At 28.0% G+C, this 21,901-nt stretch overlaps 5 protein-coding genes across 6 annotated transcripts in view; 3 read left to right on the plus strand and 2 right to left on the minus strand.

The window, feature by feature from the left end:
• The window catches only part of LOC100161779 (CD63 antigen), an 11,777-nt gene extending 4,890 nt beyond the window's left edge, over positions 1–6,887 (plus strand). Inside the window, exons 2-5 of the mRNA XM_001948043.5 lie at positions 3,392–3,580; positions 3,693–3,863; positions 5,865–6,089; positions 6,163–6,887. Of these exons, the coding sequence (XP_001948078.2) occupies positions 3,392–3,580; positions 3,693–3,863; positions 5,865–6,089; positions 6,163–6,228 (651 nt within the window). The 3' untranslated portion in view covers positions 6,229–6,887. The remainder of the gene's footprint in view (positions 1–3,391; positions 3,581–3,692; positions 3,864–5,864; positions 6,090–6,162) is intronic.
• LOC100159725 (alpha-ketoglutarate-dependent dioxygenase alkB homolog 4) lies at positions 6,836–11,995 on the minus strand. 2 transcript variants are annotated; one of them, XM_016805204.2, is made up of 4 exons: positions 11,875–11,995; positions 7,784–7,885; positions 7,506–7,736; positions 6,836–7,444 (listed from the first exon to the last, which is right to left on the minus strand). In XM_016805204.2, exons 2-4 carry the CDS (start codon positions 7,883–7,885, stop codon positions 6,878–6,880), a joined length of 900 nt encoding a protein of 299 aa, XP_016660693.1. In that variant the 5' UTR covers positions 11,875–11,995; the 3' UTR covers positions 6,836–6,877. The 2 variants fall into 2 exon arrangements, with proteins under 2 accessions (XP_016660693.1, XP_029343867.1); XM_029488007.1 differs by having other exon boundaries at positions 7,506–7,724; positions 11,875–11,992.
• Positions 8,737–12,272, minus strand: LOC115032993 (DNA helicase MCM8-like). Its single transcript, XM_016805202.2, has 2 exons — positions 12,040–12,272; positions 8,737–11,137 (listed from the first exon to the last, which is right to left on the minus strand). Exon 2 carries the CDS (start codon positions 11,114–11,116, stop codon positions 8,786–8,788), a length of 2,331 nt encoding a protein of 776 aa, XP_016660691.1. The 5' UTR covers positions 11,117–11,137; positions 12,040–12,272; the 3' UTR covers positions 8,737–8,785.
• A 171-nt stretch (positions 12,273–12,443) lies between these two features.
• On the plus strand, positions 12,444–17,513 carry LOC100161067 (U4/U6 small nuclear ribonucleoprotein Prp31). Its single transcript, XM_001951837.5, has 10 exons — positions 12,444–12,630; positions 13,241–13,370; positions 13,438–13,635; positions 13,701–13,905; positions 14,223–14,392; positions 14,458–14,615; positions 14,687–14,827; positions 14,898–15,047; positions 15,126–15,350; positions 17,273–17,513. Exons 2-10 carry the CDS (start codon positions 13,241–13,243, stop codon positions 17,381–17,383), a joined length of 1,488 nt encoding a protein of 495 aa, XP_001951872.1. The 5' UTR covers positions 12,444–12,630; the 3' UTR covers positions 17,384–17,513.
• Positions 17,514–17,601: 88 nt separating this feature from the next.
• LOC100159019 (putative aldehyde dehydrogenase family 7 member A1 homolog) lies at positions 17,602–20,590 on the plus strand. Its single transcript, XM_001951824.5, has 7 exons — positions 17,602–17,858; positions 17,923–18,139; positions 18,198–18,415; positions 18,487–18,702; positions 18,772–19,134; positions 19,213–19,419; positions 20,241–20,590. Exons 1-7 carry the CDS (start codon positions 17,685–17,687, stop codon positions 20,451–20,453), a joined length of 1,608 nt encoding a protein of 535 aa, XP_001951859.1. The 5' UTR covers positions 17,602–17,684; the 3' UTR covers positions 20,454–20,590.
• Positions 20,591–21,901: the final 1,311 nt, after the last annotated feature.

Consider the following 21,901-nt stretch of genomic DNA (forward strand, 5'->3'; position numbering starts at 1 on the left):
AATATCAATAAAGTTTTATCTGTTGGGCCAAAAAGTGTAAAAATTTAATACAAGGCTCCTGATATATTGTTACAATAGCAATTGAAAAATATTAAAAATACATAGGCACAATTTTTTTTTATAAGCATTTAAAGATCGAATTTTGACAAAATTTATCAAATTTTAATTTGAATAATTATTTTGTAGTTAAAAATGTATAAAATGTTCAACTTTTGTATCTAAGAATTGAAAATTTAGAAGAAGATTCCATGCAAGTAATTAATTCTGTTACAAAAAAATCTAAAAAATGCATTTACACAGTTTACTTTTATAGTCATTTTAAGTTCAAATTTGGACGAAATTACATATTGTATAACGCGTTTTAAGTACCTAATGGATATTGTGATATGATTAATTTGGAATTTATTATAGGTACCTATTATAGGTCAATTTTTTTTTAATACCATACATAATATTATGTCTTATACCTAGACTGACATACCGTCTCCGCTCAGAATCGTTTTTCTTATACAATGATATTATATCATTGAATTCAAATTTAATACCATCCATTATACAGTGACCCACTTGTAATCTACTGTACAGCAGAGCGACATCCACTTACCCACCTTTTTTATTTATTACTGATGCAAAAAAGTCATTTATTTTTCGTTTGGACATTATTAAGTTAAAAATTATAAAAGGTTTAATATGATATCCTTTACGAGTACGTAAGTATAATGATGATCTTTGTAGTTTAACTACTTGCCTTTTAAATTGTATTATTATATTGGGTTTTTCCCGTTTTTCATATTCGACATGGTATAGATAACATTAAACCGATTAAACAATATTATGCACTGTAAAATGTAAACGTAAAACGTAGACAAAAATAATAATATATTTATTAGTTATTATATTTATTATATTTATATTATTTCTCTTTGTCAATAAAGTATTAAATCGTTGACATTATGTGTTATGTCACAGATAGGCACGGCTCGCGGATATATATGGCCGTGCAGACGGGCATCGTACGGTCTTATAATAATAATAATTTATAACCACAATTATTCGATATTTAGATAAATAATAATTTAATAATATAATTTTGTGAATTGTTGTCTTATTGTCTTATATGTTGCCTTATTGTCTTAGGACTTAGAGAAGTATAGAATTTCAATTATATAATCTGTTCTTTTAAAGATTTTTTTTTTCTCTTGTGGTTAGGCGGTCAAGGGGGCCAAGGGGTGGCCAAGACAAATTTAGAAGGGGCCGTGGCCCGCCCAGGCCCCCCCTGGCGCCGCCACTGTGTATACCACTATAATACGTAATATATAGATACTATTATACTAATATACTAATATACTAAACGTACATCATATACCTACATGGGAACATGGCTACATATTATTAATAGGTACATTATGGTATGCATAATTTATTTTTAATATTTCTTTGAAATACAAATGTAATAAAAATATCATACCTAAATACATTATAATCTACCTATGTATATATACGATTTTTATTATGAAGTAAATTGCGTTTAAATGATCTATAAATATACGTTCGGATCACTGTGCCAATGCGCAATACCGATTAAAGGTGCCTACGCTGCAATATTTTTAATTTTAAACTAAAGCAATCTGTATAAGATAATATAAATATTACCGGATTGCAAACATATTAAATTCTTAATTTTATTAATAACAATAACAAATTAAATATTTAGACGCATTCAAAGCATACATATGATACATATATACAATATCTACACATTTGTTCAAAGGTTAAAAGTGTCAAAATGCATTAATATTTAACACGTAGTCTTGCCAAAATTATCAGTAAGGTTTGAAATAATTACCTATTATTAAGTATCAAAATAATAGAGGATATTATCAAGAATGTATACTTACTATAGTCTTTAGTTGTATCTGACGTAGGTACGTTAAACCTACGTAAATTAATATTTTGATAGTTTATGATTTCTAATTTAATTTCTTTAATAGATGTAATAACTAATAACTAATTATATTATCTAATTTAACTTTCAGATAGGTATTAATTGCTATTTACTATTTAGGTAGGGCGTAGTTAGTAGTTATACCTACTAATACAGGTCTTATAGTAATGTATAGGTACCTTTTTTTTTTTCAATTATTGGTAGTTGGTACTTTTACAGCTATACCTACATATAATACATACCTAATATATAATAATATAAATTATAAATTACTAACTATAATTGGATTGAACTATTAAATCAATAGGTACATAGTTTTATTCGTATCACTAGAGTCAACATATATTTTATTATTATATAAATATACAGTGTGTTTCACTTATAGTGTATTTTATATACTTAATATTTCAGCTGTATAACTTTAAATTGAAATTGAAACTTTTGAGGAAGATGGAGAATTGAGAATAGGTACTTACCTACTTAAATACATATGTAAGGCTAATTTTAAAATTGTTAAGCCCTTTCTGAGTTGTGCGTGCACAATACAACTTATATTTTTTAACTGTAAAACTTATTATTATACTAGCTGTATCACCCGACTTCGCCCGGGAAAAAATGAACAGATCAAAAATTCGGTGTTAGGTATATCGGCATTATGGTGTATCTCGAAAATCAAATCTGGGCAAGTTAGTCATTATTTCAACTAGTTGAAGTTAAGTTACTTTAATAAAAAAAAGTAACTTAGTTAGAATATAAGTTAGTTTCTGAAACTGTCCAAATTTCTAATTTAGACACTTAGTTAGTTAGAAGTTAGTTTGTTGAAAATAGTAACTTAAGTTAGAGTAGAAGTAAGAAGTTAGTTTTTTTTATAGATTAAAAAACCTTTTTGTTGAAAAGTTATCTAACTTAAATTATTGATTAAAACTGAAAAATTAAATTAAACACCTAGTTATTTGATCAAAATGTTCTAATTAGGTAAGTAATAATTTTAATTAATTGGTAAATCACTTATCAGTTATTAGTACATAAAGGGTGAAACAAAATAAAAAATATACATAACAGTATGAGAACTTAAAATATTATTTAAAATTAAAATATTCATTTTGGAATGAAAAAAAAAATAATAATTAATAGTTAGTTTTTTTTTTCTAACGAGTTAGATTAGACTATTTTACACATTTAATTCAACTATAGTTAAGTTACAAAGTTAATATGAATTAAAACTAACTTAACTTTAACTTTCTAACTAGTTAGTGCCCAGCTTTGTTGAAAATCGATATAAAATCATTAAGTAATTAATACATTTTAAGTAATCGTTAAAGTAATGTAAAAGTTAAAACTAAATTTGAATACAATTGTTATGTGGCGATCGGAAAAGTTAATTTTAACTATATAGTTAAAAGTAAAAACATATATTATTTTAAAAAAAAATTTTTAATTTTTTAGTTGAGTGGAATTTTACTATTAACCCTTGGATTATCAATTCGTAACGTTTACAACCAATATGAACAATTTTTAACAGAGCACTATTTTACTGTGCCATCTCTGTTGATTATCGTCGGTCTCACAGTTCTAACAGTATCATTTTTTGGATGCTGTGGCACATTTAAGGAAAACAATTGTATGATGATCACCGTAAGTGCGATAGTTGCTTATTTCTTATAGTTATTAATACATGCTGCCGCAGTCTATTGTATAAGTATTTTATACCAAATTTTTATTAATATTACATTTTTATTTATTTTAGTTCGGATTTCTTTTAGCATCGTGTTTTATAATGGAAATCGTAGGCGGTTTAGCTGGGTTTATATTATTGGAAAAAACTCATTCTGTAGTGACATCAAAACTACACGAAACTATGATGTTTTATAACAAAACAACGCACATAACACATATATGGGACGGACTTCAAACATCTGTAATGACAAACATTTGCATGCATTTTTACGCATAACAATGAAAAGGCGTATAGGTACCTATATAAACTACCTACCATGTTTATTGTTTATACAATTATTAAATAATTTGGCAGTTTAAAATTCTTATAATACCTATGTGATAATATGTATAGTGTTCACTTCTGTAGTGAGTTAATGAATAATGGCCATTTCCCAGTTTCCCACCCTTATTGAAATAACAAATATTAATTTTATGATACCATCAATAATATTATACTAATATAGAGAATATAATTTTTATTTTGTATAATTTTTAGTAGATAGTATGTACCTGGTTCTTGGTCTTAATCATAGACCTTATACTCAGTATAAGGTCTATGGTCTTAATATGCTTATTTCTCAACCGTAATTTTCAAATTATTATTTTTGACCTTTACAATAATACATAATACAAATTTGTTTCTTTTTCTCTATAAAGTACAAAATTTAACATTTTTTGTGTAATAAAAAATCGACGACGGACGGGTACACATCTTGTAAGAACCTATCTATAACCTACTCGGGCTACTACAAAGTACAAATATTTACACATTAAGTAGGTAGCAGCTATATGAATATTGAATATAATTGGATATAGGACATGGCAACTACCCATATGTCTCTAACAATCTCCATTGCTTATTTGCTTGTATGTGCCCGGTGGTTCCAATGTCCCATAATTATTCCCAATATTATAAGTAGGTACGATGATTTATTTATTCACAATCATCGACTGAAGAATTCTGATCAATCGATATCAATGAAACTTAATTACCAAAACGTTTTATTTTTCATTATACTTGATAAAAAAAAAACAAATTTTTCAAAAATATTTTTAAATTTTGCGTCAATTGAAAAAATGAAAGGTTTTAACAATGCTATTTTTTTTCTTATGGATTAATTGTAAGGTAGGTAGTAAAACAGCTACAATTTACAAATATATAAATATATTATCTGTATGCTAGCAGTAGCTGATCCTGAATGCGTCGATACCAGTGACAAATTAAACGCCCGTGGATTTTACACACTTAAACTCCATTAAATGATTAAATGTAAACTACAGTACTGCACAGATTTGTTAGTATATACCTATATAAAAAACAATAGTTTTTCGTAGGTCAATTATATTCCACATGATGGGTTGAAAAGTAAAAAACAAATTAGCCTATGGGCTATGAATATGACACTACGCACGGATATTTATACAAACATTTTATGAAAATCGGTCTAAAACTATGGATATGCATTGTGCCTTTAGTCTTAGGCATGATTTTATAAACAGTAGATATATTTATTAATTATAGCTGATTGAGCACAATGTATCTAGTCCGTGACAAATACACTGTCTTAAACTTCGTTAAATCTAAACAACTTAATAACACATTAATTTAGGTTATAATGACCAAATATAAAATACGAGTTAAAAATTATATTCAATTGTGATACTAATAACTATTTTATTTCATGCAACCAATGTTCATTCTATACTTTTCGTGAACCAATAAATCCATGCGAGCCTCTCTTTAAAATTTGGCTCCGAGGAGCACATCCCCGGGTATAAGATTATCTATGTATCAAGTTTCAGAACCACGTGTGCAATAGCCGATATACTTGGCTATGAATAGCTTTTACACACACACACACACACACACACACACACACACACACACACACACACACACACACACACACACACACATTGCATTTTATTAATATAGATAGTTAGGTATATATCCAGAAATAGTATAATATTATTGCAGTTAATCAGTTATTATCGGATTATCCTGTTCAGTCACAGAATAATTCTGTGGTTCAGTTACAGAGCCCATGGTAGTTAGGTAAATCATCTAAAAAAGATGCATGGAAAGTTGAAATTAAATACGCCTTTTTATAGAAATTAAATTGAATTTGATCATTTTCAAACAATAATACCTACCTACAGTTATTTTGAAGATCAAATAATGATTTTGTTTAAAAAAAAGTTACATTGTTGTGGAGCTGAGAAATTGGACGACTGGTATCCCATACTTGAAAACCAATTACCTATGTCTTGTTGTGGATCATATGATGGAGCAATAGATCATCAGAATTGTACAGCATCTGAACCAACTGTTTACCGACAACCATGTTATGTGTCGTTATCAAAAATTGTAAAAGAAAATGCCAGTACGTTAAGTGGTGTTACTATAGGAATAGCGTTTTTGCAGGTTTGATGAATATAATTTATTAACAAATATACGAAAATAATATTATTCGACTTACTAACATACATTTTTTTAGTTGGTAGGTATTATGCTGTCATGTTCATTGTCAAAGTCTATTCAAAAAAGCTATAAACAAGTTTAAAATCATACGTACTATTGAATTAATAATGTCAACCTGGCATCTATTTTTCAACTAATAAATACTTTTTTTTATAAAAATATAAAGAGATTAATAATATGTACATTAGAAGATATTATATTTATCTGTCAATGATATAAACTTTAGTAATATATGTTAATGTGTTGTATGTATAAATAAGTTTAAAATAATAAATACCAAGCAGTAATGTTAATAAGAGTTTATAACTATTACCTTTACATTATAATTAATGTTTTGGTATAAGGGCCAGAATTACCATCTCCCGTTAAATTTAACCGACTCCTAGCCGACCGAATTCGGCCAGTAATAAAATCTGTTAGCAGGTTAAGCGTAATCGAAGCATACCGATGATTGTAATACTGGCCCTAAAATGGTCATTGGATATTTGAATTTTGTAGAAATTAATTAATTATTAATTTAATTACTTATAATATCATATTATATATCATGTTGTATTCAATTACAATTTTCATAGATTTGGAATGAAGAGGGATGTTTCTGGTGGCTATAATAGTTATAATTTGTAAGACATAATATTATGTACTGATTCTTGTTAACTATATTATTGATAATAAATTATAAGCTAAAATCATGAAAAACACATATTATATTCAAATAAAATATTACATTTTTACCAAAAACATTTAGCTTTTTGTAATATATCACAGCTTTCAGTATACTTTTCTCCACCTTTTAAATAAGGTGGTGTGAATTCTCTGTAAGCAATACATACTCTTCTTTCATGAATATCTTCTCTGAGTATACAATGTTCCCATAAATATCTAGGTTTTCCATATAAAACTAAAAGTGATCTTCTTGGCATTAATATTCGCACAACATCAATTGGATAATTAACACGGTTTACTGGAATTGGCAAACATTTGACATTTGGTATATAGTCTATGTTGTACTGATTACTATATTTGATGTTGTGTGGAGTTAAAGTAAGTACAGTATCAGATTGTAAGCTTAATGTTATAATTCTTTCACCCCATATCCAGCAATCGTCTACATGAGGATCAATTGATGCACCCATTTCTGGTCTGTATTCCAATGAACACTGTTCTATTGTAAAATAATTCTTCATGATTGGTATTTTATCAAAACGATCTTGAACAAACTTGGTGGACAATGGAAAACCATTGAAATTGCCCATTGATAAACGACGCTTTTTAAAGTTACACTTAGGTCCAAAGTTCTAAAAACATATTTTTAATTTTATTTAAATTATCAGTATTAAAAAAACAAAATGTATTTACTTGTTTTCTACGACCACTTTGTGATACATCCCAAGGCATAGCATCTAAATTCTTCATTAGCATTGTTTCTTCTTCTTCCGTGATAAATTCATGTTCAATAAAAATGCCATCTAAATAGTATGATGTACCAGTATGATTTGGATGGTTTTTATATTCATATGCATTCCAACCACTCCATAGTAAATTGCAGTAAGAACAATATGATGCATTTGATAATTTCTGAAAATCAAACTATGCAATAAATAAAATAACAAATTAAGATGTGTATAGTAACTAACTTTTAAACTGTCAGAATTGACAGTAGGAGTTAAATTGAATTCTTTTTCACATACAAAACAAGTTCTAACTCCTTTACATCCACACAGTTTTGATCTGTCCATCTATAACATGACAAATGTAAATATAAGAATTTTTATGTCATTGTATTTTACTAAAACTATTGAACATACATTTGGATAATAAATTAAATACAAACTGTACATTTTAGTATTTCAGATACATAATTACTACACAATTAATAACAAATCTAGAGTATAAAAATATCATCAAATCAGTTGTCTTATACATTAAGTGTTTAGAGTTATTGCATTGTCTATTGCATTATGGCACCAATCACCATTTTATTTTTTTCATAGAAATTAATGTTAAAAGTTGCTAAAAATTATATAATATAATTTAATTTAAGACCTAACCTAATTAGTTATTTAAAAATTAATCTTGTTTGAAGAATATAAAATTATAATGTGATAGTAATAAATATAAGTCGTTTATTCAAGTACAATAATATTGGACATAGACATTAGACATCCTATCCAATGCCCCTAATAATTTATACCGATGTGGCTACCTATGTGCTTAAATGTATTTATCAAACATAATATTGGAAATAATCTCTAAAAATAAAATATAATAGCTACTAGATAGTTAAAAATTAAATTGTATTGTGTACTTAAATATTATAAAAATCAAAAACCAAACAGATATTGTTTAAAATAAAATAGGTACTAACAGCAAATATAGTGTTTGAAGATGAATACATTATTTTTATTATTAAGAATTCAGATTCCGAAAATGCTATAACCATTAACATATTTCATTGCAGATGCCATATTATGTAAAATAACAAAAAAAATATTTATTGCAATTTACTTATCTTAGATTTTAACTTAATTTGTTAATCTAAACATAATAATTAATTGCAGTAAGCTAATAATAAAACAAAAAATATATAAATAATTAGAAAATATAAAGGCCATAACGGTTTCCAACATAAATATTTATTAAACTTTTAACTCATACATATTGTTTCCTTTTTTAATAATAATTGCTTCATTGTTTAATAAGTCTACAATGTTGTAGAAATCTAAAGTGGCGATGTTTAATTGTTTTGAAAATAACTTCATTTGATCTATACTAAACATTCGTTCTGTTTTACCATGTCTTTGTAACTCAGCTAAAAATTTCCGTGATTGTGCTCGAATCCCTGTTTTTTTTACACTTTTCTTGAATCCAAATCCGCTAAATTCATCGCATTGAGTTTTTACAAGACTAAAATTAAGCAGTTCAATTATTTCATATGCATCTTTTGCAGTCACTTCTTCTCGAAGTTCTACTTTAGCTCGTGCTTGTGCAAGTCTAATACATGACTCTAATTGTCTTACAGTTATTGGAATGCCATAGCTTAAATTGTTAGTACGTAGTTCAATAAAAAACTGTTGTAACATTTCTTTGGCATCATTCGACAGAGTTGGAGACGAAACATATTTTCTAGCATATGCAATATATTTACGTAATTCTGCTTGAGAAATATAGTCACTGTTTTTACTAAATTGTGATAATCGCTCTTTCAGTGAACTTTGAATTTCACAAGAATTGTTTATATTCTGGGTTTGATTCACCTTATTTGTATGTATATTAAGCACGTGTTCAGTAAGATGTCTATCAGTCAACTCATCTGGTGTGTCTATAAGTAGAAAAATTAAATCAAAACGAGATAACATTGCTTGACTCATTTTCAAATTATCTAATACACTTTTATCTCGATCATAGTGTCCACCAATAGGATTTGCAGCAGCCAATATAGTAGTACGACAAGGTAAAGAACAAATAACTCCACCTTTCGCAATGCTGATTGTTTGTTGTTCCATAGCTTCTAGTAATGTATTATGATCTTGAGTCATTTTATCGAATTCATCAATACAACAGACACCTTGATCAGCTAAAACAACAGCTCCAGCTTCTAAAGAAAAATCAATACCTTTCTCTCGAGTCAAACTAACTGTTAGTCCTGCTGATGAACATGTACTTCCACAAACAAACACACCCCGTGGTGAAATGTTGCACACAGATTGAAGCATTTGTGATTTTCCAAGACCAGGATCACCAATGACTAAAATATGAATATCTCCACGTGTTTGATTTAAATTACAGGTACTTCCTCCAAATAGTGAAAGCAACATACCAGCTTTCACCATTTCATGACCATAAATCCCTGGACATAATGAATTTACCATAAATTCAAAGAGATATGGTTTTGAATGGAGTTTTTGGATACAGTAATAATCTCTCATTGTAAATTGAAATGCAGTACTAGTTACCTTTCCTTTAGATTGGTTTTTATTGTTTTGTATGGATATTACTTCAACATATTGCATAAAAATGTTAGATTCTTTACTTTGAGCATTTTGTTTACCAGTAGTACATGATTTCTTTTTCACAATACCAGTTACAGTAACAACATCTCCAGGGATACAAGTATAAACCAAATCATTTGTAAGTTCACATTCAACAGTTCTGGGTACTCTACCACTCTCTCTCTGGTCATCGCTCTGTAGTTCTTGAACTCTAATAGTTTGACAGTTAATAGTTTGAGTAAGTGGTGAATTTCTACAAACAGAAAATGAACGGATACGGCATGCAGCATTGCTGCATTGTTTTGGTTTTAAAAATATACCATCGGGTTGTTTGATATTTTGAACTGAGCCACAGGTATTACACGAAAATCCCAACCATAAACATTGAAATTTCAAACTGCTGGCTTTTATTACAGTTCCATGAACTAAAATTAGTTTTCCATCTGTATCAGCTCTTAAATTTTTCAAATGAAAAATTGGACCAAAATTTATAATTCTAGGATGAATAATTGGCAAATTTTTAAACTTAGTACAGTCATCATGAATATTTTTATTTAATTCTTTCAATGCATACTGATGAACAGCAAGTCCTAAACACTGCAATGTGTAATTTGGGCGGTTTGTTAAATCGTCCCAAAATTGTGACCAGATTGTGGTGAAATCTTCATCTTGGTTTAAAGACTCTACATTTAAAAGATATGATTTATTTTCTACAAGTTGTTCAATAGAAATATTTTGTTCATGTGTGTTTAAAAATGATACACTAGCCAATATACATTTTACGGTTACACTATTTTCATCATATTTTTCATTTGGAAAATAAAGCTGCCATCCGTGAAATGGACATTCTTGAAAATATTCATTATTGATATTCACATCGGGTTCAATATTTTTAGTATTTTTTTGTTGATTTTTTTTACTTTTATATTTTTTCCAATGTCCGCCACCTCTCCATTTATTTTGATTAGGATTACTCATAACAGTATTCCACAAAATAAACTGAAAGTAATCAAAATTTAATTTAATTACAAATCTTCATAAATATGAATACAAATTATAAAATATTTATTTTTCATAATGTAAGCTTTTTAATTTTAAGAATACATGAAAGTAATTAGGTATCTTACAATGTATATAAAATTAAATGCAATCACTAAGCAATATAAATTAATAATGAAAATATATATTATCTACCAAATAAAAAATGTAATTCTAATTTAACTTATTATTATGTACATTTTAACTGTCAATTAAAACTACTAATCATTTATATCAATAAATATTGAATAATATAATTGACTTTGTTGTAATAAGCTTCACCAGTTTCAATATTGTGCTGTTAGTTTTGATATTAGAGTGAATTGACCTATCATCAAAGTTATAGATACATGCATTATCTGTGTTCCCTTGTCGGTTTTTTACGATGTTTTGATTTTTATGTGAGTTATAAGTAAAATATTAATATTTTAAAAATCTCATAATTCACTTAAATATTAAAATAAAGTAAAAAAATCAACCAAAGAACACAGATAATGTTCTTACCTTAAAGTTTGAAAATAGGTCAATTCACTCTAATATCAAAACTAACAACACATTATTGAACCTAGTGAATGAAAATTTGCCATGTCTTAAGTGTGTAAGACAGAGACAACAATTGCGGATGCGACATCCTCTAAAAATGATTTTTTTTTTTCAAAAAAACACTACATCATATTTTATTGAATAGGTATACTTACTTTGGAATTAAACGGCACAAATTCAATTTATAAATTAGTATTTAAAAAAGAAGTATTTTAGAAATAAATTTGACATAAAAACTAACATTTCTAAAGAAGTAACTAGTATACAGTATTCTTATGTTATGTTGTATAATGTATACCATATAATTATTCAGTACTTACTAGTAGCAAAAATGTTAAATGAATTATTAAAATTACTCTGAATACTGAGGAGATGGGTATCCTTATTGGTACTATGAAATGAAATCAGAAATATGAATTAAGTATTAACCGACTCAGACTCATGTACCTAATATGTTGTAATCTTGTATCTACACACTACAGGCTACAATTACGTCATTTGTTATATTCTATATCACGATTTTAATAATTAATCTATTATACTTATGTCCGTGTTTTTTATATTCAGTGCTTTCAAAATTTCGAATAATTTCAAAAAAAAAAAAAAATAGGATTACAAGTATTATGGTCAAGTGGTTTTTCCATGATAAATAGCGATAAGAATATTTCAAAACATTGATAAATTATTTATTTACAAATACCAGCTATTCCATGCTTATTCCAATTCCCAGTTGCATACTTGCAAACGCCATTGCCCGTTGACGGCTTTGCGTTTGCAGTTTGCGGTTTACTCCTTGACGCGATTTTACAGCGGCCAGCGACGCTGCCGACGCATAGCAGTATTGCTATACTATAAATTATAGCAAGTAACAATAAACGTGAACCTCTCTAGCAGCCTGCTAACGACAAGCAGTAAGTACCACGTTAGAATATATTTTAAGCAACAACTTAACTCTATAGATAGCCGTCCTTAATCCTTATACTACAGTTGTGACCGATTTTGAAGTCGACCGCTGTTTATAAAGCAAGGAATGTTGAAATTTATTTTACATTTATTCATATTCATATATAAACAAATAGTTGGGAATCAGCTATGATCAAATAGGGTATGGTTCAGAAGTCCAACATAACTTAGGAAAAATTAAAAAATATAATTGTATTAAGTAAATGCTATACTTTATTCAACTTAAGAGTACATCAGGTGGCTGATGAAAACACATCATCTTCATGCATGAGCTACAGCTCCCCTGATACACATCATCAGTGGCGGTAATAATGACACTGTACGCCGGCGTAACAATCGTTTCCGAACGTACAACTGAAGCGACAATTGTTTCCGATAAATCAATCATGGGGTTTCAGCAACATACAGCAGTCAGTAGCATATGTGCAAACCGGTTTACTCTTAACTTGAATAGAGTATAATTAAAAACTTATTTTGTAATACATCATAAGTTGTTATAACTAATAATTAATATTGAAGTTTTTCTTTAAAGTTTTTAATGTTAAAAAACAATTTAAGATGTCTCTAGCAGAAGAGTTACTTGCTGATTTGGAAGAAGATGGCTATGATGATAGTGAGCCAATGGTGATCATACAAGAGGAGACTCCTCATAAACTTCCAGATAACGCTTTGATTCCAAAACAAACTGGTATTTTTTGTAAAACATATTGTTTATATATAATATAGAACTTATTTTTTTTTGAATCCTTTTGTAGATTTTAAAAATGCCAAAATCCGTGATCTTGCAAAGTTACGGGATTCAGTGCGTTTAGTGAATATAATGCAGCAGATTGATGTATTTCAGAGCAGACAAAGGAGAACTGAAGATGAATTAGGACCTGTTGAGTCTGATCCTGAATACCTCTTAATTGTGGATGCAAACAATTTGATTGTAGAGATTGATGATGAAATTCGTAAGATATTTGAAAATCTAATGTACTGAGAAATATATATTAACTAATTGTTATAATTTTTTCAGTCATCATACATAAATTTGTTCGAGATAAATATTCAAAACGATTTCCAGAGTTAGAGTCTTTAGTTGTCGGCCCATTAGAATATGTACAGACAGTTAAAGAACTAGGTAATACTCTTGAACAATCTAAAAACAATGAAGTACTTCCAACGTTTCTTACTCAAGCTACTATTATGGTTGTTTCTGTTACCGCATCAACTACACAAGGGTAAAATTAGAAACTTTAAGCCATATATATAAAGTTGTTATTTAATGATATAAGAAACTGACTTAATTAGCATAATATCATAATCACTATTATTAAATTTAACAAATTGCCGTATTTATTTATGTGAAACAATATATTATTTCGTTAGTAATTCTTTGTCTTGTGCTAGGTACAATTCTTGCATGTTTATTATTTATACAATTGATACATAATTTTAAATTTCAAACTATTGAATATTGATATGGATTATTAATTATTAAGGTTGTTTTTATTCAGCCTAAATTGTATAAAATTTTTAATTAATTTGTGTATTTTAGACAATTTTTAAATGAAAATGAACTATTTGAAGTCCGTGAAGCTTGTGATATGGCTATTGACCTTAATAAATTAAAATTGAAAGTTTATGAATACGTAGAGAGCAGAATGACATACATAGCACCTAATCTTTCAGTTATTGTTGGTGCATCAACAGCTGCAAAAATTATGGGTAATATATATACATTTTTACATATTTTTTTTAGATCAGTAATATCTATTTTAATATATTTTTAGGTGTAGCTGGAGGTTTGACAAATTTATCAAAAATGCCAGCATGTAATGTTTTATTATTAGGTTCTCAAAAAAGACTTTTATCTGGGTTTTCACAAGTCAACGCAATGCCACATACGGGTTTTATTTTTCATTGCTCTTTAGTACAAAATAATCCACCAGTAAGAAATAGTTATTAAATTATACATTCAATTTAACAAGTTGCACTTAATTTAAATTAATTATTCTTTAGGATTTACGAAGGAAAGCGGCTAGGCTTGTTGCAACTAAAAGTACATTAGCTGCAAGAGTTGATGCTGCACATGAAAGTCTTGATGGACATATAGGAATGACATTAAAAGAAGATATAGAAAAAAAATTGGACAAATTAACGGTTGTCATATTATAATATTTTGTATTTGTTTGTTTTAAATAATAAATTTTATATTATTTAAAATGTATAGGAACCACCTCCAGTTAAATTTATCAAGCCTCTACCAAAGCCTATAGACCCGGGTCGAAAGAAGCGAGGCGGAAAAAGAGTACGCAAAATGAAGGAACGTTATGCTGTTACAGAGCTACGTAAACAAGCAAACAGAATGAATTTTGCAGATGTAAATATTACAAAATTATATTAAAAGTAATTAATTTTTACTTCCATCTATAACATATATATTTTCACTTAAATTAAGATTGAAGATGATGCATATCAAGAAGATTTAGGTTATACTCGAGGAACCATTGGGAAGTCTGGAACTGGTAGAATTCGTCATGCACAAGTTGATGAAAAAACAAAAGTGCGAATTTCAAAGACACTTCAAAAAAATTTACAAAAACAGCAAGCATGGGGTGGTGCTACTTCAGTTAAAAAACAAGTATCTGGTACTGCATCTAGTGTGGCCTTCACTCCTCTTCAAGTAAGTTGTATTTTAAATAACCATTACATTTTTAGTATAGATTACATTTGATAAGATTGACATAGGTGCAACCACGGACTAGATAAACAGGACTGGAAACGAACCTTTATCATTTGATCGAGATCTGTTACGAAAAGTCAAAGAGTGATCGTGGCGACAAAATTGAGTAAACTAAAATGTAGTCACTATATATAGTAATAGAGCAGTGTAGGAAGCTATAGATGGCGCTACAATCGCTCGTAGATTAATTAATAATAGATTTGGATCTTTTCATTATAAAGTGCACTATTGTTCGTTTCCAGTCCTGTTAATCATAGTCCGTGGGTGCGACTAGGGTTCAAATTCTTGGGGGGGGGGGGGCTACAGTCCACCTAACAAAACTATTTATTTAAAATAACCCACAGGGGGCTTATATCTAAATCAATAAGGGATATTTTTTGAGGGGATACATTCTAGTCCAGGGGGGCCAATAAAGATTGATTTAATTCATACATTTAAGTATTATTGTTCATCGTGCATCATTACACAGTATGTAAATAAATAATATCAAAAGCAAAACTAATTTTTTTATATATTAATTTTAAAACTAGTCATGACTCATGAACATTTTAAAATTCACAAACAATTAATAATATTAGAAAATGTTCATAAATCATAACTATACTCGATTCACTATAAGATACGCAAATGGCGGCAGACTTGTGAGCAGGGGCGTGGCATTACTACATGACAGGTATATAAATTGATGACTTGGTGGGGTGACAAATGGCTGTTACCTGACTGCCGCCGACAAACCTGGTTGCGTTACTTATTGTAAATAGAAATTAAAATATTTAAAAAAATCCTGTCATCCACTAGATAATATTCTTACTTCTAAATTTGATTTTAGGTAAATTCACTATAAAATTTTACTTAACAGAGTTAAATGAATTATTCAGAATGTACAATTTGCTATGTAATGCCTTTGTAAGACAGAACTAACTCCTGTCTCTTAAAAGTCAAATGAGCTAGACATCTAGTGCAAAAATACATGAATTACTTTTTGATAATGCACAGATGATTTAAAATAAAAATAATAATATTTTGTCCTCTAAAAAGTCTAAGAAAAATACTGTGTATTACTCGATGAACTGTGAAGAACAAAAAAAAAATAATTTAAGATAAGATTAGTATGATCATTTTATTGCATTTACAGGGTGAACCACTATGTTTTTTTTTCATTTTATCATGTTTGTTTTATATGTTAATAATTGATTCAAACTTGATCATGTAATGAGGTCTTGAATAATAAATATGCCAGATCTTTTCTTGGTATCTTTTTTAATTGTCAATTTTTTTTATTCATTATAATTATAGGGAATTTAATAAACATTTGTTATGTTTTCTACTCTACTCTGCATAGCATTTGGTTATGTTTTATTAATGTGTATTAACATAGGTGTGCGCAGACTTTTGGTTCCGGGGGTGCACACTAAAATTTAAGGCCCATATTAATTTTGAAAAAAATTATAGATACAGACAAATGTTTTAATGATATCAAATGCACTAAAAATATTTATTTTATTTTATTATTCATTCTAATAAATATTACATAACAAGATAACAATATATAGATTTACAATCTTATAATGATAATTGATGTTTACAAGGAACAACATTTTTGAATTCGACAATAATTTCATTAATTTAATTAACACTTAATTAATAATCAGGGCCCATGTTATTTTTGGTGAAAGGTCCCTCAGATACCCCCTGTGCCTATTTGTTTTAATATTTAATGAGAATTTACTATAAGAAGTCATGCCTAATAAATTGTCATGAATGAATTCAATTAATGCTTTAATATTTTAGTCTTTTTTTTGATTAAGTAATGTTTGTTCGTATGAATAGTGAATTTTTAATTTTTTGTTTTTCTATTTTAGGGATTAGAAATAGTGAATCCACAAGCAGCTGAAACTAAAAATTCTGGAATAAATTCAGCTAGATATTTTTCCAATACTGCAAGTTTTGTAAACGTACATAATAAACAATAATATAACTTAAAGGTGTCATTTCATGTATGATATAAATTACTATTATTATTTTTTTTATTAAATTATCTCATGTGAAAATATTGAATAATTATTATTTTAATAAACTCTATGTGTAAGCTCTACATGCAAAGGTTAAGAGTATATTTACTGATAACCTGTTTTTGATAAGATAAACAAATATCGATGCAACAAGGTTAGCAAATAAGTTATTTTTCAACAGTTTTTAATTATCTATGGACTGTTAATATAATCCAAGATAAAACATTTATATTATTGTCTACCTATAAAAGTTTAAATAACCATGAATTATTTAAAATCTAGTCCTCTAAAACATCTTAAGTTTCTGAAGTATGTCTCTCTTAGAAAAAGCAGTAGTTTTTTAATTAATGACAGTAAATATTCATTTCTCAAAGAACTTGGTTTAAATGAAGAAAATGTAGGTGTGTATGACGGACAATGGGACGCAAATGGAAATGTTAGTATAGTACAAGACATAAGTGTTTTAGAATTATTTAAAATGTCTATAAAATGCTCTGCAGATTACTACATCATTTTGCCCAGCAAATGGTCTACCAATAGCCTCGGTACGTAATGGTAATGACGAAGATTATGATAGATGTGTGTCAAATGCTCTTGAAGCATGGAAGATATGGTCTGATATACCTGCCCCAAAACGTGGTGAGGTCGTTAGGCAAATTGGCAGTGCGTTTAGACAAAAATTAGAGCCACTTGGAAAATTGGTATCATTGGAAATGGGTAAAATCATAAAAATGATTTTGATTTAATTATTTAATATTTATTATCGACGTTGTAGGTAAAATTTTGGGAGAAGGTATCGGTGAAGTTCAAGAGTATATTGATATTTGTGATTATGCCGTTGGTTTGTCAAGAATGTTTAATGGTTCGATATTTCCTTCTGAAAGACCAAATCATATTATGTTGGAGCAATGGAATCCATTGGGACTAGTAGGAATTATTAGTGCATTTAATTTTCCTGTTGCAGTTTATGGTTGGAATAGTGCTATCTCCATGGTATTCTTTATTTTAGTTTATAGTTTTTTTTTAAATTTAATTTAAATTAAAGTTCTTATTATAAATTATAGGTATGTGGTAATGTTGTAATATGGAAAGGAGCGCCAACCACTTCTCTTACTTCAATCGCAACTACAAAAATATTAGCATCAGTCTTAGAAAAAAATAATATTCCAGGAGCTGTTTTATCTTTATGTACTGGTGATGTTGATATCGGGGTATCAATGGTTAATGACAAAAGGGTGAATTTGGTTTCTTTTACTGGAAGTAGTTCTGTTGGCCAAAAAGTTAGTGATAATTTTAATTTTATTGGTTTTAGTATATAAATTATCATTATTGAAAATATATTAATTCAGGTTGGTGTGGAAGTGCAAAAACGATTTGGTCGTGTATTATTAGAATTAGGTGGTAATAATGCTATTATTGTTACTCCTGATGCTAATCTTGAAATGGTATCACAATCTGTGGTGTTTGCATGCTGTGGAACAGCTGGGCAAAGATGTACCACTACTAGAAGATTAATTTTGCATAAATCGATTTATAACACCGTTTTGGTAAATTTAGTTAAGGCATATTCTAATGTTTTAAAAAGATTAGGAGATCCGCTTGATATAACTACTCTTTATGGTCCTATGCATTCATCAACAGCTGTTGAAAACTTTGAGCAAACAATATCTGAAGCTATTGAGGCTGGAGGACAAATAGAATTTGGAGGAAAAGTAATGTTTTGTTTTATTATTAAGTATTAGTATTACAATGATGTAATATAGTTTTAATAAATTAAATTTTAAATATAGGTTTTAGATAGATCTGGTTATTTTGTTGAACCTACCATTATATCAGGTTTAAAGTATGATTCACCTGTAGTACGCCGTGAAACGTTTGCTCCTATTGTTTATGTTTTAAAGTATGATACTTTGGAAGAAGCTATTGCTTGGAATAATAGTGTAGATCAGGGATTATCATCTAGTATCTTCACTAATGATATTGGCACAGTATTCAAAGTATGTATAATGTATCTTCATTAAAATATATGTATATGATATTATTAATGTTATTTGTATTTAAAGAAAAAAATATTTAATATTAAATACAGTCTGTTTGTGCTAAAGTATTTAAGCTAGTTGACTGCATTGAAACAGGTAGTAAAAGGGAGAATAGAGATAATAGTATATTATATATTTTGAGGAAATTTCAAATTTTTCACCATTATTTACTTTTTTGTGTAATTTTTTTTTTCATTGCAAAATTGACATGATCATTAATTAATTTGGAATTTTAATTTATAAGTAATTTGTTTTCAAAATGTATTCCTATTTTACTCTTTATTTTTATCATGATAGATAAGTTTAACAATAGTTAAAGCCTAAAGGTAATGGAAATTATTAAAATTAACACATTTAAAATTTTTTTTAAATTTTTTTATTTATAAACAGGTGTTTAATTACCAAAATATAAATAGTATATTAGTGATATCTAGATTATAAAATGAATATGGTAAATATTTTATTTATTACTGTTTATTTGTAAATGTCCACTTACTCTAACTCAATTAATATCTGAAGTAAAAAATTAGTATTGCCGTTCAAAAAAAAAATTGAATAGAAGGGATTAAAATTTTGAAATTTTCTTAAAATGTGTATTTTGAATTTCTTTCCTTTCACCCACAAAAACCTCATTCCAATCAATGGTCCCCCAGCTGAAATATTTAGTGAGAACTCTTAGCGTGAACATACTGTATATTTAAATAATAATAATAAAAGTTAAAAATGTTCAATTTACAAATAATAAATTATAGTTGTGATTTATTAATATCTTTGTTTAGTGGACTGGCCACAAAGGATCAGATTGTGGTATTGTTAATGTTAATATACCAACAAATGGAGCAGAGATAGGTGGTGCATTTGGTGGTGAAAAGCATACTGGTGGTGGACGAGAGTCTGGTTCAGATTCTTGGAAACAGTATATGAGAAGATCAACTATTACAATTAATCATGGATCTGGATTAACATTGGCTCAAGGCATTAAATTTGAATAATATCATTAAATACACATATTTAAATTTCAAATGTTTACTATAAATATTATAAGTTATTTTATATTTAATTATAATTAATTTTCAATTACCAAGATGATATTATTTATATATATTATAAGCATAATATGTTATTCCAATTCCAATTATATATTATTTTGATATTGGTTATATTAAGAGTATGTCAACGCACTATTTATTTTCTCTCTAGCCCACGCGCAACATGGACAAAATGCATTAACGCAGAATCATTTTTTCTATGTTTTTAAGTAATATTAGAGTAAAATCACCCATTACAAAAAATATAGGGAATGACATCAATTTTATATTTTATTGTTATTTGACTTTGTATTCGACACAAAATAAACAAAAAAATTTTGTAAATTTAAATTATGTTGAAATTGTTTTGAGACAATATTTAGACAAATCTATATGTTATTCCCTCAAAAATATTATTCCCTATATTTTTTAATGGGTGATTTTACTTTTAAGATTACTTAAAAACATAAAAAAATGATTCTACGTAAATGCGTTTTTTCTATGTTGCGTGTGGGCCAGAGAGAGAAAACAAATAGTGTGATGAAATCCTCTTAAATACATTCCAAATCCTACATATCTTCTTACAAATTTTTCAGATATAGTATTCTTAAGCCTCTTAAGGTATAAGTATTTAATATTTTAAAAACCAGCACACGAGTAGACTAATCTCAGCTCACAATAGCTATTCAAATTGGCCTTCACAATATAGCATAATAATCAAAAACTATTCTAATGTTCTGTTAATGAAGTAAATTGATTATTGAAAAACAAATCTCATAATTCTTATAAAAAGGTACTTATATGGATTTTAAATTAAAACATTTAAAGGATTAATAATATCATTGATTGTAAATACTAGTATTTATAACCAATGATAATATGTTGATCAATAATTAACTTTGAACAATCGCAGAGATTTATATTTTTTTGTTTAACATAGTTTTGTTTTCAACACTGTATGTCTGTATTTATAACAACTATGCTGCTCCAAGAAAAGAAAAGAAATAATAATGTGTTTCATAGTCAACGGTCATGCTAGAGGAGGGGGTGGTCAGGGGGTTCACCCTCCCCCCCTGGCCCCTATAGACACTATGAATATAATATATTATATACTTTCATATAATTATAATGATTTATTGCGAACAAATAGAGTTTAGCACCCACGCTAGTTTTAAAATTTTTTTCGAAACTTATGTATTACAACGAGTTAATAAGAAATGAATGTTTGAAAATCATTAGTTTTTAAGTTATAGCCTTACAAAGTTCACAATTTTCAGTGTTTTACGCATTCGCACAACTCAATACACTTGCTTGAAACTTTTCTGTTGGAAGTCTGAATTTGGCAGCCAGACTAGTTTTAAATTTATGGTCAAATGAATTTTTTGAAATTTTCACATACATCCGGCGTGGTC

Source organism: Acyrthosiphon pisum, chromosome A1 (genome assembly GCF_005508785.2).
Source record: "Acyrthosiphon pisum isolate AL4f chromosome A1, pea_aphid_22Mar2018_4r6ur, whole genome shotgun sequence".
Lineage (NCBI taxonomy): Eukaryota > Metazoa > Arthropoda > Insecta > Hemiptera > Aphididae > Acyrthosiphon > Acyrthosiphon pisum.